At 47.9% G+C, this 16613-nt stretch overlaps 2 protein-coding genes across 3 annotated transcripts; both read left to right on the top strand.

Annotated features, from left to right (window-relative positions):
- The first annotated feature begins 531 nt into the window (after positions 1–531).
- On the top strand, positions 532–10707 carry slc7a10b (solute carrier family 7 member 10b). Its single transcript, XM_086027831.1, has 11 exons — positions 532–846; positions 1695–1899; positions 3757–3908; positions 5189–5314; positions 5412–5565; positions 6478–6601; positions 7412–7515; positions 7576–7672; positions 7762–7911; positions 8128–8305; positions 8460–10707. The coding sequence occupies exons 1-11, from the start codon at positions 750–752 to the stop codon at positions 8579–8581; spliced, it is 1509 nt and encodes a 502-aa protein (XP_085883957.1). The 5' UTR covers positions 532–749; the 3' UTR covers positions 8582–10707.
- Positions 10708–10945: 238 nt separating this feature from the next.
- Positions 10946–16605, top strand: dus2 (dihydrouridine synthase 2). 2 transcript variants are annotated; one of them, XM_086028082.1, is made up of 16 exons: positions 10946–11031; positions 11463–11667; positions 11755–11800; positions 11873–11964; positions 12039–12082; positions 12510–12570; positions 12904–12951; positions 13042–13107; positions 13808–13878; positions 13949–14035; positions 14178–14346; positions 15108–15229; positions 15448–15594; positions 15684–15771; positions 15888–15961; positions 16069–16605. In XM_086028082.1, exons 2-16 carry the CDS (start codon positions 11551–11553, stop codon positions 16262–16264), a joined length of 1428 nt encoding a protein of 475 aa, XP_085884208.1. In that variant the 5' UTR covers positions 10946–11031; positions 11463–11550; the 3' UTR covers positions 16265–16605. The 2 variants fall into 2 exon arrangements, with proteins under 2 accessions (XP_085884208.1, XP_085884209.1); XM_086028083.1 differs by having other exon boundaries at positions 11014–11031; positions 11537–11667.
- Positions 16606–16613: the final 8 nt, after the last annotated feature.

Below are 16613 nucleotides of genomic sequence, written 5' to 3'. Positions count from 1 at the left end.
AAGAGTTCAAGTGCATTGAGCGTCTCCACAGCAACACGTTGGCATCACCGGACAGCAGAAATGAGGTGTTTTGGGCGTTGGTTGGGGATGATGCCACAGACTTACACGTACACACTTATATGATCATACATTGCACCCACCACCACCAACACACAAACGTGCAGGCCTTCGAGTTTTGATCTAAAGTCTTTTGTGATTATGTTGCCGAGGTGCCTTTTCCAGATCCCACGCTGTGCCCCCACCCCCAGGAGCGTAGCTTGGGAGTTACTTTTTCCCCCCTCCTCATTCCCCGTGTTTTCCATTTCATCTAAGAAATCAGGGCACCGTATGGTGAACCGCCAGCCCTCCCGATTTGTCGACCTTTGTTGGTGTCTTTTCATGTTTCGTGGACGGGTCGAATGTGTTACATGAGTCTCGTTACACTGTATGGACATTGACAGCTGCTGTACCAAGTGGCCTTTTGAGTGCACTGGTGGCAATTTTCTGCCCGTTAAATCCAGGTTCCGCTGTAGACATGTTGGCGCTCCCCGAGGTGTCCCTGAACGCCTCACGGTGAGTTGCGCCTAATTAACATTCAAGCCCGAGCAGCGGCAGGTTGTTGCGCAAGCGCGGCCCATTGAGGAGGCCTGAATGCCGAGAGAGGGGAGCACTGGGAGCGCCGCTGCCAGCCAGCGAGCCAGACCGGGACAAGCCACGGTGGGAGCCACAGCACCGGCAGGAGCAGCCCAGCGGAGCCCGGGAAGGCCGACATGGACGGGCCGCCGCGTGACCACAGGGCCCGGGTCCCGGACCGCGTGACCCTCAAGAAGGAGATCGGCCTGCTGAGCGCCTGCACCATCATCATCGGTGAACTGCGCACTCGTCGTCGCGTCCGCATCCTCATAGTTAGTCAACTAGTGTTTCCCGACTAACGTCAAAGGCGTCAGAGCGCCGAGCGGGGGACTGGCGCCGGCTGACTTCCTGTCCGGTGAACGTCATCCAGGCCCAGGCCGCGCACGCGCCTCTCACTTTGAATGAATGACCGGCGCGCAAGCGTCTCGTGTGTGTGGATCGCACCCAAAAGATTTGAGCGCTTTCTGAGCACGTTGTGTACTTGTCGAATCAATGTGGACAGGTCGCACCGGGAAGCTGGCGAGTGCTTGTGAAATTGACACTTCTCACATTGGTTGAGCATTTGCTTGTACGCCGTTCAATTTTATAGCACCCGACTTTGGGCGAGAGGCACTGGACTGGCCGCCGTCGGATGCCAACAACTCAACGAGTCAACTAGTGTGCAGTGCTTGCTAGTCCTACTAATGAGGTCAAAGAGCAGACTAGTCCACGGAGATCACAGCTGTCCAATACTGTAGATCAGCGGAGACCAAAATACGGGCTGGGGGCCATTTACGGCCCACTATCCGTATCCCAAAATAACTTTTGACATGGCCGGCAATGCTATTTAGCAATAAAAAATCAATCCTCAACTATAGTCAAAGCAGACGTTTGTGAATGATTGTCTGTGTGTTTTCCTAAAACTAAACTATATCGAGACAACACAAAGATCATGAGGTCTGCTCTCATGTGGACAAGAAAAATCAGACAAGATTTGCTGTCGAGTGGCTGAAATTTGAAGTTGGTCTGGAAACAGTTCATGGATGATGCGATGAATCGTGGCACGTGAAGTGGAGTGACCGCGGCCGCTGTCGCCCCCTCAGGCAACATCATCGGCTCGGGCATCTTCATCTCGCCCAAAGGCGTTCTGGAGCACTCGGGTTCGGTGGGCGCGGCTCTGCTGGTGTGGATGCTGGGCGGGGGCGTGGCCGCCCTGGGCTCGCTGTGCTACGCCGAGCTGGGCGTGGCCATCCCCAAGTCGGGCGGAGACTACGCCTACGTCAGCGAGATTTTCGGAGGCCTCGTGGGGTCAGTTGCTATTCAGTCGTTGACGGTGGGACCGACATCGGGCCTCATTCGCTAACAGTGCGTACGTCCAAATGCGGGATTTGCAAGGACACTTGTCCTCAATGTCCTCTCATTCCCTTCACGACCTTGTATGTGTATGTGTGTGTGTGTGTGTGTGTGTGTGTGTGTTGTCACTCAACGAGCAGGTCCCTCTTTCGAATCTCGACGATAATTTGAATTGGCAGTTTTTCTGTGATTGCGCCAAACGTGTCGCTTGTCGCTAGCGACAAGCGGCACATGCTTCCAATTTTTCTTGACCCAACCAACGCCAATTTCATGAATTCTCTCGACTGAAAATGTCTCTTTGCTGGGCTGTATTGATTCCTTCGTATGTTGAACAACTTGCCCATTGTTCATTTTCTGTGCATTGACATCATAATTCGAAGTTGATTTGGGTATTTTGGCGCCATCTCTTGAAACATTTGGCCTTGCACACATTAGCTGAGATGCGAGAAACGAACGATGCCTTTTTATGAGGCACCAGAGGCGGGGTTTATGCATATTTCAGCCCTCGGCAACCAGTTTGAATTCAGATTTTTTTTTTTAACTTACGCAAGAAAAATGGCCAGTACGCACGCGTTAAGATTTTGCGACCCCGCTCAACTTTACAAACATTTCTACGCATCTCTGAGTGAATGAGGCCCAATTAGATCATTAATGCAGTGGACCGGTATAGTGGTGCCTTGACTTATGAGTTGAGTTGGTCTTTGACGAAGCACGTAGCTCAATTTACTCGCACAACAGCGCCTTGAGATATGAGGGAATCCACTTGTGAGTTTTTCCATATGCGAGCCGTCCTTGGACCGATTTTTTTTTTTCTGACTTGCGAGCACAGACTTGAGCTAGAAGCACTTTTGGGTGGCAGTGAGTCAACTCAGCTCACTTCTCAACAAGTAGCAGTTAGTCAGCATTCGCTCCAAAAGAGGCTTCAAACTGCTCAATGCCACTCCAAGCTGAAGTTTACTCGAAAACTGAACACAAAACAAAGACAATTACATCTTGCTAGCTTAATGTTAGCGCTAATTAACATTTATGTTGCAGTGCTTTAAGCCTTTCAGCAACCGATCAATTAAAAACGGTGCAGCAACAACATGCACATTGACGATATAAATAAGACGGTTATACATTCCTTATCCTGTATTAAGAATGACTAATATTAGTGCCGCAGTGATGAGCTGTGAGGAGGGTTGAGGCTTTATTACGACTCTCAGTGCCATCCAGGCCAGACGGCACGCAGCAGCCAATCATAATGCTGCTGGGCGCGTCCTGCCTAGAACTCATGATAACGCCTCAATGAACAAACAGTGTCTGTCTCATACTGCCCCCTTGTGGCCAAGGCAGGCACACCAGAAGGCGCAGCATCTGGAATTCTTTTTAATGATGTCATGACTGTACATTTTTATGACGCGCAAGCAAGATTGTGGAGTGCAATGTTTTCCTCATAAAACAGAAAACAACAACATTTGTGCAACCAAAGACTTGCGCATGCGACAGCTCGGAGCTAGAAAACCTTGTAAGTCAAGGCACCACATGACTTGACTGTACATACTGTTCATTTTCTGGCCTTGGTTTCCATGGCAACCTCTCACTTGACTATGTTTACCCTCTTCAAGACAACTTCATCAGGTACAACCTTTAATGACGTCTGCCTTTTTTTCGAAAACAATCAAACGAAACAGTGTGATTCTTATCGCCATGACAGCTGTTGCCACTATTCTGACCGGCTCATTGGATAATCACAGAATTAGGAACGGCCCGAACGAGACCGGGCGGTGTACCTAATGAAGTGGCGGTGTCGCTGTGCTGTGGCGCCGTCAGGTTCCTGTTGCTGTGGAGCGCCGTGCTGATCATGTACCCGACCACGCTGGCCGTCATCGCGCTCACCTTCTCCAGCTACGTGCTGCAGCCCGTCTTCCCCGAGTGTGCACCGCCGTACGCCGCCACGCGAGTGCTGTCGGCCACCTGCCTCCGTGAGTCACCTCAGCCGCCCTGCCGTCGGCAAAAACGGCACAAATGTCACCTTGGAAGGTTCCAATGCCACCGGTTGTTTTGGTGGTCATCTTTGATGTCCTTTTATCGGTTGTTTGCAAAATAATTTGGGTTGGAAATTCTTCGGATGCACTGTTTTAAGTTGATTCCAGTTGGTCAAAAACACATTGAATCGTGAACATTCGATCCGAAGATAAGCTTTGCTCTGATTGGACTGCTGTTATGCTCAATTTGAAGATGTAAAATCGGCTTTCGTCTGAAGGGTCGTTGGCCAGATCTCGTCTATTGCTACACGGACGCCCTGAACGGCGAGCCTGTCCAAGCTGTTGAGGCGGCACATACAGTTTATTGTACTTTATCACATCACAATAAATCAACCTTAAAAAGAACGAGTAACCATCAAGGAAGAAGCGGGTTGCTCCAGTTAGATGACTAGGGCAAAAATAAAAACCGTAACTGCAATTGTGTGACTGGAGCCCCCCGCCTCCGCTAACCGCTACCTGCAGACCAGCAATCCCTCCGTGGATGGCAGCCATCATTCTTGGCCAGTCCGGCCGAAAGGTGAGCGTGATCTCCCTCGGGTGAGGGAAGTGCTGGTGCCGGCGGTGGCGGTTGCCGGCTTTCTGGTGGGACCGTCACGTTTTGTCGGTCCTGCGCAACGGAAACAATCCGTCTGGCCGGGCTGACAAGCGCTTCTTTGTGCCGGAGAGCCGGGCCACCATGAGAGCGCGTGACACTGATGGATGAGCCCCGAGCACAGCGCATTCCTCAAACCATGGAGACCCACCCGCACCACACAACACCAGCGGGCCACACCAACCACACACCCATGATGGAGGGATGAAGCAGAGGACAACAGGGGACAGGAAATGTGTCAGAGACCCATGATAGATGGACAGGGTACATTAGGGACCCAATCGGGAGTCGAGGGAGTGCAGAGGGAGGAAAGATGGAGGGATGGAGCAAAGGAAAGCCGGGCGACAAGATGATGAATTAGAAGAAGGAGGAGAGGAAGGATGGAAGGAGCAGAGAGGGGGGTGTAGGAATGGAAGGATAAATGAGAGGCGGGAGGTGCAGAGTACAGTAATTCGCTGATTTATCACGGGGGTCATGTTCCAGGAGGGGTACGCGGAGGGTTGATTTTCAGGGGGATGAAATCTGAAAAGTAGCCCTGAAGTATTTGCCATCGTTTTCTTGGGACGGACGTATATTTAAATCAGCGCCTGCGTGCCTGCGTGCCTGCGTGCCTGCGTGCGTGCAGTGCTGCTGACGTGGGTGAACTGCTGCAGCGTGCGCATGGCCACCAGGATCCAGGACGTGTTCACGGTTGGTAAGCTGCTTGCGTTGGGCCTCATCATCGCCGTGGGTCTGCTCCAGATCTTCAAGGGTAAGGCTTCCTTCCTCAAGTCATCTCCTCGGCCTCCCTCGGGAAGTCCGCCGCCGGGAGCTGACAACCGCCCGGCGTCTTCTTCTCCACCCTCCAGGCAACTTTGAGGCACTGACTCCTCAGGCGGTCTTCTCCATGGAGCGGAGCCCCTCGGTGGGGCAGATGGCGCTGGCCTTCCTGCATGCCTCCTTTGCCTTCAGTGGATGGAACTTCCTCAACTATGTGACCGAGGAGGTGGTGGATCCCAGAAGGTGACTGATGTTTCCACGTCAAGGCAACTGGACCCGTCTTGGGTTTTGACGATGTTTTTTTGAGCGTGAATCCGAAAGCCTTCTTCACTACTACCTCTTCTGTGTGGCGTTCCCTTATTGATGTCTCTGGGGGTCATTCTTGCTGTTGCCAGGTGTGGCTGATGAATGACCCACTGGTTGTAATGCAGAAGGTTTGTTCACCAGCCAGCCTTGGCAACAACAACATACCCCAATATCAATAGAGGATACCCCCTCCCGGAGATGTAAATAAGGGAATTTCGTTCTTCCTCTGCATGTGGGAGCGATGTTACGGTAGAGGTTTGTAGATCCTTTAGATCAGAGGTGCCCAAGTCCGGTCCTCGAGAGCCTCTTTCCAGCCTGTCTTAGATGTCTCCCTCGTCCAACACACCTGATTGAAATGATCAGCTCATCAGCACACTTTGCAACAGCCTGATAACGATCCTGATCATTTAAGTCGGATGTGTTGGTTGAACGAGGCATCTAAAATAGGCTGGGCAAAGGCTATTGAAGACCAGACTTGGCAACCCTACTTTCGAGTCTTGGGCATGCGTTAGACAGCCAGGCCGCAATGTTGTCATCAGCTAGCGGCAAACCACCTGTCCCATTTGGAAGGCGGACTAGGGAGCAGGTCAGTATGATGTGGTCAGCTGTTTGTTCCTAAGCGCCACACTCACAGACCACTGTCAGAGCCAGAGCCCATTTCTGCATCGTTGAGCTCAACGGCAGCTTGAAGGCAGCAAAGCCTGAGCCGGGCAGTCCGCGGCAGAGACGTTCGTGATGGTGAAGAACTATCGTCTGGAATGATTGCATGGAGTCGGGAAGCGTTTTTCTTCCACACCATGTTCCATTTGCAATCTGCTCAACTCCACCCTGTGTTCCCGGTGTGTTCAGGAACCTCCCTCGCGCCATCTACATCTCCATCCCACTGGTGACGCTGGTCTACACGCTGACCAACATGGCCTACTTCTCGTCCATGTCTTCTGACGAACTGCTTTCTTCCAACGCCGTCGCCGTCGTGAGTTTTTCTAGTTGTCAATGCTAACACAAAGTCCGTCACCGGCGAGCGCCTGTTTTTCTGACGTTTTTGGGGGCCGACTGACCGACCGGCCAGCTTCTGACAGACTAACTGATAGATTTAAATGACAGACTGACGCACTGACTGACTGATTGACGGACTGAAGATTACAATTCAGTTACATTTCCCCGTATTTTATACGTTTTTTGATCATTTCAAATTGTGTACACCACTTAACAATTTTTGTACGGGGAAAAAAAAATATATAAAAACAAACTCGCTTTTTGTTAGACCGATCTCGTCTTGCCCATTTCGGCTCTAATCCGGAGCGTCCGTTAGAGATTCCGACTGCAAACACGAGCAAATCTCCCCCCACCCCTCACCCCCCCCGTTGAGCGATAAACACTGTATAAGATTCTATATAGAAAGGTCCGTTCCGTTTCCCCCACATCTCCCGCTGAGCGATAAATACTGTGTAAGATTATATATAGAAACGTACGGGCAAATTACAACTTTTGTAAGATTCTGCAAAGCACGGGGTTGACAGGTATGAATGACGGACCAATAAAATTTAGTAAAAGGCCCACCTCTGCTGACACAGTGATAAAATCTTCCACTAACTGAGGGCAATGTTACACACCGTTGGCACACTGAGCGAGGAAAATAATATGCTGCGATATACTGTATGTGGAGCAGTCACCCAATGTAACATCGGGTCGGAGTAGCCGACTGTCATTCGGCTCGCGTTCAGCTGCTCGGCTTGGCCTTTGAAAGCCAGACGCAGCCTCACTGACCCATTTTCTTGTTCAGACGTTCGGAGAGAAGCTGCTTGGCATGTTCTCCGTCATCATGCCCGTCTCCGTGGCATTGTCCACGTTCGGAGGCATCAACGGCTACCTGTTCACTTCCTCCAGGTGAGTGCCACTTCCTGTTTGCGTCCCTCACGTGAGCGCTGACCCCGTTTGTGCCGACAGGCTGTGTTTCGCCGGCGCCAGGGAGGGTCACCTGCCCAGCCTGCTGGCCATGATCCACGTCAACAAGTGCACGCCCATCCCTGCCCTGCTGGTCTGCGTACGTTCAAGGCCGCCTTTGCCCCACGAGCGGCTCACGTGCCATCCTCTCTCATAAAAGTGTGCGTGTTCGTGTATGGCTGTTTGCAGTGCACGGCCGCCATGGTGATCCTGTGCATCGGGGAGACTCACAACTTGATCAATTACGTGTCCTTCATCAACTACTTGTCGTACGGTGTTACCATCGCAGGCCTGCTCTTCTACCGCTGGAAGAAGCCCAACCTATACCGCCCCATCAAGGTCCCATCAGCGCTTGTCTTCTTTGTCTCCTTGTTTTCTTTAGCCTGGCCATACAGTATGGTGGAGCTATATGTCTGTACGTGCGTGATGGAAACGTTTGGATGTAGATTGGATAGAAGTTGAATTTGCCATCAGCGTGTGTCAACACGGACATGTTAAACGATCGACGCCTTCAATTGTGTTGATGGCTAATATCATGACTGGCGGTTCCCGCAGGTGCGCTTGCTGGTGCCCGTGTGCTACCTGATGTTCTGGGCGCTGCTGTTGGGCTTCAGTCTTTACTCGGAGCCCCTGGTGTGCGGCGTTGGTCTTCTCATCATGCTCACCGGCGTGCCCGTCTACTTTCTGGGTGTCCACTGCAGGGCAAAACCAAAGTGTGTCAACCGCTTCATTGGTGAGTCGCCACGGCAACAAACATTCATCTGTGATAAATACGATCTAATCGGCCCACCAATTTATCGGTCGGGCTGTATACTAGACAGATACATAATGTTGAGGTGAAGAACTGTTGAGCATTGGTTGGTAACTTTGCTCTTGTTGTCGTGCAGAGACGGTGACCTCCGTTGGCCAGAGGTTGTGTTTCGTGGTCTTTCCTCAGTTGGACCCCATCGAGGTGGCCGAGGCTTCCGAGTGGACGCAGCCGTCGTCCAGTTCATCTGCTAACTCCTAAAAATCAACGCAAGCGCATCTTGTTTCGATTCCTTGCAAGGCACCTCATCCTGCGCTGTGCGGGAACGTCCCTGTGTGACATTTACGGACTTCAGCCGACTGGTCGTCTTCTCTCCCTTACAGACTTTTGCGTGTGGTTTAATTTCCCACCACACAAAGTACCACTTTCAGCTCATGTCCCCAGCTTCTCCTCCACTGGAAGATGAACGAGTCACACAGCATCCTCGTGAAGGCCCTTAAGGGCTTATCACACTCAAGTCTAGACAATATTTACAGAAAACTCTGATTGACATCAAAACAAGCGTCAAAATGCGGCCGAATATCAAATGAATCAGCTTTCTAGTCATCGTTTAGTCCACGTTAGACTGCTTACGTCGATGGGCCACCTGTTTAGCCGGATAGCCAACTAAGCTAGCCACGTCATCTAGCCCGGTATTTTACAACCTTCGTTGAGTCAAGACACCTGTTTTACATGAGAAAAATCCCACCGGACACCAGCAAAACAAAAAGTACATATTCAGAGATAATGATCATGTCTCACTTTATTCACAAATGTCCACCTGCTCACTTGGACACTTTGCTTTTATTCTGTTGTATGAACGGCAATAGGGGGGGACACAGGCTCATTGGAAGATAATTTCAGTGGTCTACCCGTCATTAGAAGTCACTGGAATAAATAGATGAACACGGATGGATTATTTGTACAAAATATACTATAGTTTTGTATGAAAAAGAATTGAAATAGCAGCGTGACGACCTATAGAAACAACACACCAAGAATTTGGAAAATCGGTTGATGAGTGTTGGACAAATTGACTTTTTGCTTTTGGTGCGGGGGGGGAAAAAAGGCCTTTTTCTGTAATGTTTTTGTGTGATATCCCGAAAGAATATCTGGTCAAAAATGTCTTGAAATTGTAGTAAAACAGTACAACTTCATTACTTCTCAATATAAGCCCTGGGCACTTTCGCTTTGTCTGCTCCTGGCAAAATTAGCCACATTATTTTCATTGAACTTTATTTTCCCAGCTAAGGCAATGAGAACTTCTTTTCATTTGCAAAGCCCACCTAAGAGCAGGCAGCAGAGTCAAACTAAACATTACCTAGCCAACCCAGCTAACCAGCCAAATTAGCCAGTGAAATGCCGTAGTTTGCCTAAGCAAGCAGCCAGGACACCCAGCTCATCTTAGCTAAGCCAGTAAGTCATTTCAGCTAACCAAGCAGCTGAGCTAGCCAGCCAAGATGGCTTGAAAACGGAACATTGGAAACACATTTGTCAAGTGAACAGCCTCAGTCAAACATTGCTGCATACAGAAAGTATCCAACGGTGGCACATACCAAACAAGACGAGTTTTATGAAAGAAACATCCTCACTTGCTTGGAGGAGCAAGTCATTTGTTTCGTGTCACCATACAGACGTTTTACAGGACTTTTTTTTTTCTAACTAACTGACTGATTAGATTTAGATGGTACTATATTCTAAAAGTCTTTTCTTTTCTATTGTATGTAAATATTATGTTCAATTCAACTCTTCCTGTGTCACAGTGGGCCAACAAACGTGTTGGTTCTGAATGAACTGGTTCTGTGCTGGTTATAACTGGAGTTTGATGGATTTCAAATTCAGTCTGAGATCATGTTCTGTATGGAAGTGTATTGCTGCCACACCAGATTTAAAAAATTGTATCGCGTCAAGTTATAACATGATAAAGTTTACGTTTTAATGTGATCAATTTTGTGCTAGTTTGTACATGATAACATTTCACTTTTTAACCTGATCATTTTTACCTTTTGATGCGATAGGTTTCACGTTTTATCACGATAACTGTTAGTTATCACATTATAACAGTGAAAGCTATTGGCTACATATCTTATAACACTGCATATAGTGTTTAAAAAGATTTAAGATTTAAGAATACACAAGAATCCGCCAGTAACCTGAAGGACAATTTTTCACTTTGTAAAGTGATTTTTTTCCCTTGTGCGGCAGCAATACTGTCATAAATTAGCATTTCTTCCACTGTAAATTATTTGTAAAGTATTGACAACGCACTATTGCTAACTGTCATGTAATTAGGCGTGCGCCTTTTCTAAAAGTAACTTAAGACGAACAATAAATACAGTGCACTCTAATGATATGATGATTATGCTTTTTAACAGGAATGGGACGTCCCATGTCACATTAAGATTGCAAACACTTGCATTTGCGACATCTTCTTACTCGGAGTTTGGAATATTATTCACTTCAAAGTAGTAGTATGTGTGGAGACTCTCAGGAGTGTGTCATCTCTGTTGCTGTTTAGTTTAGTGTGCGTGTTTTTTAGTGTGTGTTTTTTTACGTATAGTGCGGATCTACGCTAGAGCGTCATGACGTCACTCAACCAGGAAGTAGAGTAGCACGCGTCAAGTAGTTGCACGAGTACGCCACTGTTGCCTAATTTGACGTTTTACATGTCGGTGAGTCTATATCAAGTCCGTCTAACATTCTCTCAATATTCTTTTGTATAATTTCTGTGTGTGTGATTTATCGTCGTCTTGCTATGCCAGTAAGACGAGCTAAAATGCGATCATTTAACCCGAACTGACTGAGCAGCCAAATTGCGCTCAGGAGAGTTCGTGTTTGAATTTTGTTTGAGTGTCGCTTTGCGAGCAGATAAAAAACAGTGTGGATGCAACCTTTTTATAAAGTTATTCCATGACGCAGTTATTTCGGCATTCATTTTGGTTCTTTTTCTCCCATTTCATCTCATTGAAACGCGGTTGCTAAAAGTTGCTCCCGTCGGCAGAAGTCTCATTGACTGATCTGTGGTCGAATCCTTCTACTTTTGGTGAAAAATGATATTTTCAAATCGTTTCTACCGCAAGTCATAATGTAAATTTTATTTCAGTAAATTCCCCTGGTGAAACATTACATTGCTGCAGTTTTAAGGCGAACTGTACCATCGTCTGGTGGTGCGTTCAGGGACTCCGCTGGACATGGCTGGCAGGCTGAGCTTCGCAAACATCACCGCCTTGGCGCCCATGGTGCGGGTAGGCACGCTGCCCATGAGGTTGCTGGCGCTGGACTACGGGGCTGATGTGGTCTACTGTGAGGTGAGGATGGAGACAGAGTTCATAAGTCAAGGTTGAGGCGTGCTCCTGTCCATCTTCCATCTTAGAATTGTTTTTCTTGTCTGGCAGGAGCTGATTGACATCAAGATGGTGCAATGTCACAGGGTGGAGAATGGTGAGCGATGACGCTGGGAACAGGAAGTGTGTGCGCGCACATGTGTGTGTGACGGGGCGTGTGTGTTGGCAGAGGTTCTGCAGACGGTGGATTTTGTGGCTCCGGATGATCGCGTCATGTTCAGGACGTGTGAAAAGGAGAAGCAGAAAGTCGTCTTCCAGATGGTGGGACAAGAAGTCACGCACACTCACAAACGCACTCGCTCCCGTCGACGTCATGGATGTTGCTTGTTTTGCAGGGGACGGCTGACCCGGACCGAGCCCTCAACGTAGCCCGACTGGTGTAAGTTCTGGTTGATCTTTCTTTCTTCATGGTCCTGTGCCATAAAAATGTTTTTTTTCCTGCGCTTTAATGTGACATGGCTGAAGTTTGCCATCGATGCGGGTTGTCGTTTGCATGCGATGGCCGTCGAAAGGCAAAGGCCTGCAAAACGAGCTCATTTGTTTTCAGCGCCATGGTAACTTAGATTTTTCACTCATTGTTCAAGTAGCTTCGCACTTTGTGGTTGCTACACGTCTACTCGTGTATGCTAAAACTTTGCATCAGCTGCCAGAATATCCCCAAGTTGCCCTTTAATGGACGTGAATGTTCTTTAATGCTCCTGAATGTGAACCTCAAATATTTGTGAATGTTCCTTGAGCAGCTAGCAAGACTGAGACCGCTCCCCGAACCCCCAAACCCTACCAAAATAATTCCGATGGTGTTTCAGGGAAAAGGACGTGGCGGCCATCGACGTAAACATGGGCTGCCCCAAAGAATATTCCACAAAGGTCAGTTGAGGAACATTGCGGCATGTTCGGGTCAAGCAATACGTCAAACCATTTTTTTCCATAAAAATCCAATTTCCAATTTTAATATTGACTTATTTTTTCCAGAACCTGCAAATCACCTTATTCAAAACACGCTTTGCTTTTTTTTTGGGGGGGGGGATTTTAAAGCAGCTTTTAAACACTTGGATTTTAATTGACAAACGTCAACGTCCACAACAGCGAATGAGTTGAATTGCACTCAATCGACTCAGTGAAGTTTTTGGTGGAAGTTCAGCGGAAGCTTTTGCAGCCCAACCCGTGAGTGACGTGTGTTGCGTGCTTGCTGTGTTGCAGGGCGGGATGGGCGCGGCTCTTCTGTCCGATCCCGACAAGATTGAGGCTGTGAGTGTTTGGAGCTTTGCAAGCAGGTGCTTTGCTTTGCTTTGCTCTGGTCCGGTGAAGACGTTTTGACGTGCGCTTTGCTCCCTGCAGATCCTCAAGAAGCTGGTCGGCGGAGTGTCTGTGCCCGTCACCTGTAAGATCAGGATACTGCCCTCGGTAACAACAACAACAACTCGCTGTCCGATTCTTCACGTCTCCTTTACATCTTTGTGTGTTTTTCTTCACTCTCTGAGCCATGTTTCATTTAGGATCATTACTCCTCTAGCTACGCAAGTAGTAAGACTAGGCAATGTGGCAAAAAAAAACAAACAAAATATTTTTCCATATTAACTGATTTATTATCAACATTTTTTAAGATTGTTTTTAAACTGCCATTTTTACAGAATCTGTACTGAAAACTGTCACGTGAGTATAGCAGGAAAAGCTTGATTCTGATTGGCTGTTGTCACACACATTATAAAATAGCGTCTCAGGTAAAAATCGATTTATGATTTCCCCCTCCCCCATTTAGAAGACAAATAAAAATGACAGAAATTGTAAACACCTTTTGCTTTTATTTTATCAAACACCTAAGTAAAAATGTCACTTTCCCAATTAGTGCAGAATGTCTGCCTTAAATAAAATACTTCTGGAAACAAATGTTAACATAATTGCATTTAGTAAAAAACGGAATTTACATTTAGTAAAGTGCAAACTTTTTTTGTAAAACCACCAGAACACTCAAAACAACCTTGCTGCGTGCCGTTTGAACTCTTCGTGTATTTTTCACGTCTCCGTGTGTTTTTTCTTACACTTCTCCACATTTTCTCCATCTTCTTCTCTGTTTTCTTCACGCTTTCGTGATTTCTCCTTGCAGCTGGAGGACACGCTGACCCTGGTGCGGCGGATCGAGAAGACGGGCGTGGCCGCCATCGCCGTCCACGGCAGGTGAGCCGTTTCCACCGGAAGCGTGGCGACACGGGACAACTGATGTGGGGTTGTCGTGGGGACCGTGCAGGTTCAAGGAAGAGCGTCCCAGACATCCGGTCCACTGCGACTACATCGGCGCCGTCGCTCGGGCCGTGTCCATCCCCGTCATCGCCAAGTAAGTAAAAGCATGTATTCATACTCATACGCAAGGTTATTATAGATGAATGAAATGAAAAAATCAAAACTACATTGGGAAAAAAAACCACAGGCTAAATTCTTGAACCATTCGAAATTCTGCGATGTGCGTCTGGTTTCAGCGGGGGCTCCCTGGACCTGATCAAAACCTACGACGACATCCGAGTCTTCAAGGAGGCCACGGGCGCCTCGTCCGTCATGTTGGCGCGAGCCGCCATGTGGAGCCCGTCCATCTTTCGCAGCGCGGGACTGCTTCCTCTCCACGACGTCATGATCCAATACCTCAAATATGTGAGTTGCTGGACATTCACTTATTGCAAAGATTGAACACACGTGACTTTTGACTCGCTTAAAGCTGGACTAAAAAAAAAAAAAAAAAGTCCTTTTCAGCCAAGCCACTTCTAGAGATGACTAATCTGATATCAGCTCCTCTATTCATCTTTTGTATTTCGTGTCATCTGATGACATTCCTGCACTGGCCCACTGGATGGCACACTGAAAAATATTGAAGCAGAAAATGAGTAAACGTACAATAATTACTGTGTAAAGGAAAACTCATACGAAAATAATTGCAGCAAACAAACTCAACGTTTGTCCCACAACCACTAAGCTGCCCAACAAGGTGCCTGACGTAAAATACATACAGCACAAAGGCAGCAATAACTTGCTCTGATTGCGATTTATTGCCTTGGATAGTTCTAATATCTTCATCACAAACGCAGACAGGCTTGAATGTAAAAAAGAAAACAACTGCCACAAAAAACACATTTCGCGTCCATTTTTCCGTAGGACGTATGGCGCCTGATATAAAATACACAAAATTCATCCACAAGCAATGCATCCACAAAACGCAACAATAATAAAGTATTTACAACAATGACCTCTTCCCGAAGAATCCAACTTTTCAAAACGTAAAAAAAATGTTCTGCTTTCACACAGTTGAGAAACTTCCTTGAAGGTTACGACTTGAAACTTCTGGATGTCGTTAATGCTCCGGATGCTGTCATGACACGTCACATCACGTCACGTGACTTGTACGCTTGCATGTGCAGGCGCTGCGCTACGACAACCACGCCTTCAACAGCAAGTACTGTTTGTGTCAGATGCTGCGGGACAAAGTGGAGTCGGTTCTGGGGAAACGCGTGCAGGCCGCACAGAACAACCAAGAACTCAGGTCTCTCTCTCAAACACACACACACACACACACATTCAGTACGACACCATAGATGTAGGCTTCATAGATAGATCTTGCACAGATGCATAGATGTAGATCGAACCGCAGATAACATACAGATAAATAGCCACAACAAGTATAAAAAGACGGGGAGGTAGATCCAATCGAAAATGGCTCCCTTTGGGTGGTGCTGAGGTGTGCGTGTGTGTGTTGTCCAGCGAAGCGTACGGTCTTGAGGACTTGTTCAAGGAGACGGAGACGGAGCTGGAGGCTCGTCGCGCCGCCCTTCTGAGTCCCGAGAAGCGGCAAGACGACTTCATCACCATGGATGGCGATGTCACCACCATGGCCCTCAAGTTTCAACGGTACTTTTTGCACCCCACCCTCCCAAAAGGCAACACGTTGACTGACTTCATGTTGTTTGTTTGTTTTTTGTTTTTTTTGCGGGAGGCAGACGTGAATATCCTCCCCAGCTCACGCCAAAGATGTTCCTTCTGGAGTGGAGCCGGCGACAAAAGATGGAGCAGCCCACGTACCAAACTGTAAACAAAGACAGCAAATACTTTCAGAAGACGTCACACCTTCAAAGATTACATTCCGAACTGAAACGACTAAGTTTGTGTGACCACGTCTGTGTGCGCGTGTCCGTCCCGTCCAGGTTCAGCGTGCGCAGGATCGAGCTTTCCAGTCAACTGTGACTGTGGAAGACAGGAAGTACAGGTCCTCACTCTGGTCAGTTCACACGCGCACACACACACACACACAATTCAAATCCACTTCCATAATGATCATTCCTATGCATTTATCGACCTTGACCTCGCATCCTTGCGGTCTCCCAGGGAGAAGTCAAAGAAGTTTGCCGAGCAGGCGTCCGCCGTGGTTTGTCTGCGCGCCCTGGGAATCCCGGAAGGTCGCGTAGGCGAGGAAAATGACGGGCGGCTGCAGAAAAGGAAGATGGAGGACAACCGCGACGCAGAAGAAGAGAAGAGGAAGAAACGAACGGTAGACGGCGAGCCGGAGACCGTCAGATTGTGAAGACAAAAACGTTACACGTGGATCCAGTGCTGCACGTTTGACTTTTTATTTATTTTTATTTCCGATCAACACAAACTTGCGGAATCCAGCCGACGACTTGAACATGGTTTAGATTTTGAAACTTGCAAGCTGCACCTGCGGCCAACAGGGGGCAACATAATTTTGTTTGGGAGAAACCTCGGTTGGAAAATGATCCATTTACTGCATGTCAACTTCGTCATGGAACAACAATCATCGAATGAGGTCAATATAATCATATATTTTTGTTGTTGTTATTTTTATGTCCAAATCATGTACCAACATTTGCTGCATGTTATTATATTTTCTTGAACTCCTCTCTATTTTTCTA

The sequence above is a fragment of the Filicampus tigris genome, chromosome 4 (genome assembly GCF_054856515.1).
Source record: "Filicampus tigris isolate MCC_2025a chromosome 4, RoL_Ftig_1.0, whole genome shotgun sequence".
Taxonomy (NCBI): domain Eukaryota; kingdom Metazoa; phylum Chordata; class Actinopteri; order Syngnathiformes; family Syngnathidae; genus Filicampus; species Filicampus tigris.
Note: the sequence above shows the minus strand (reverse complement) of the source record. Positions and strands in the feature narration are given on the sequence as shown.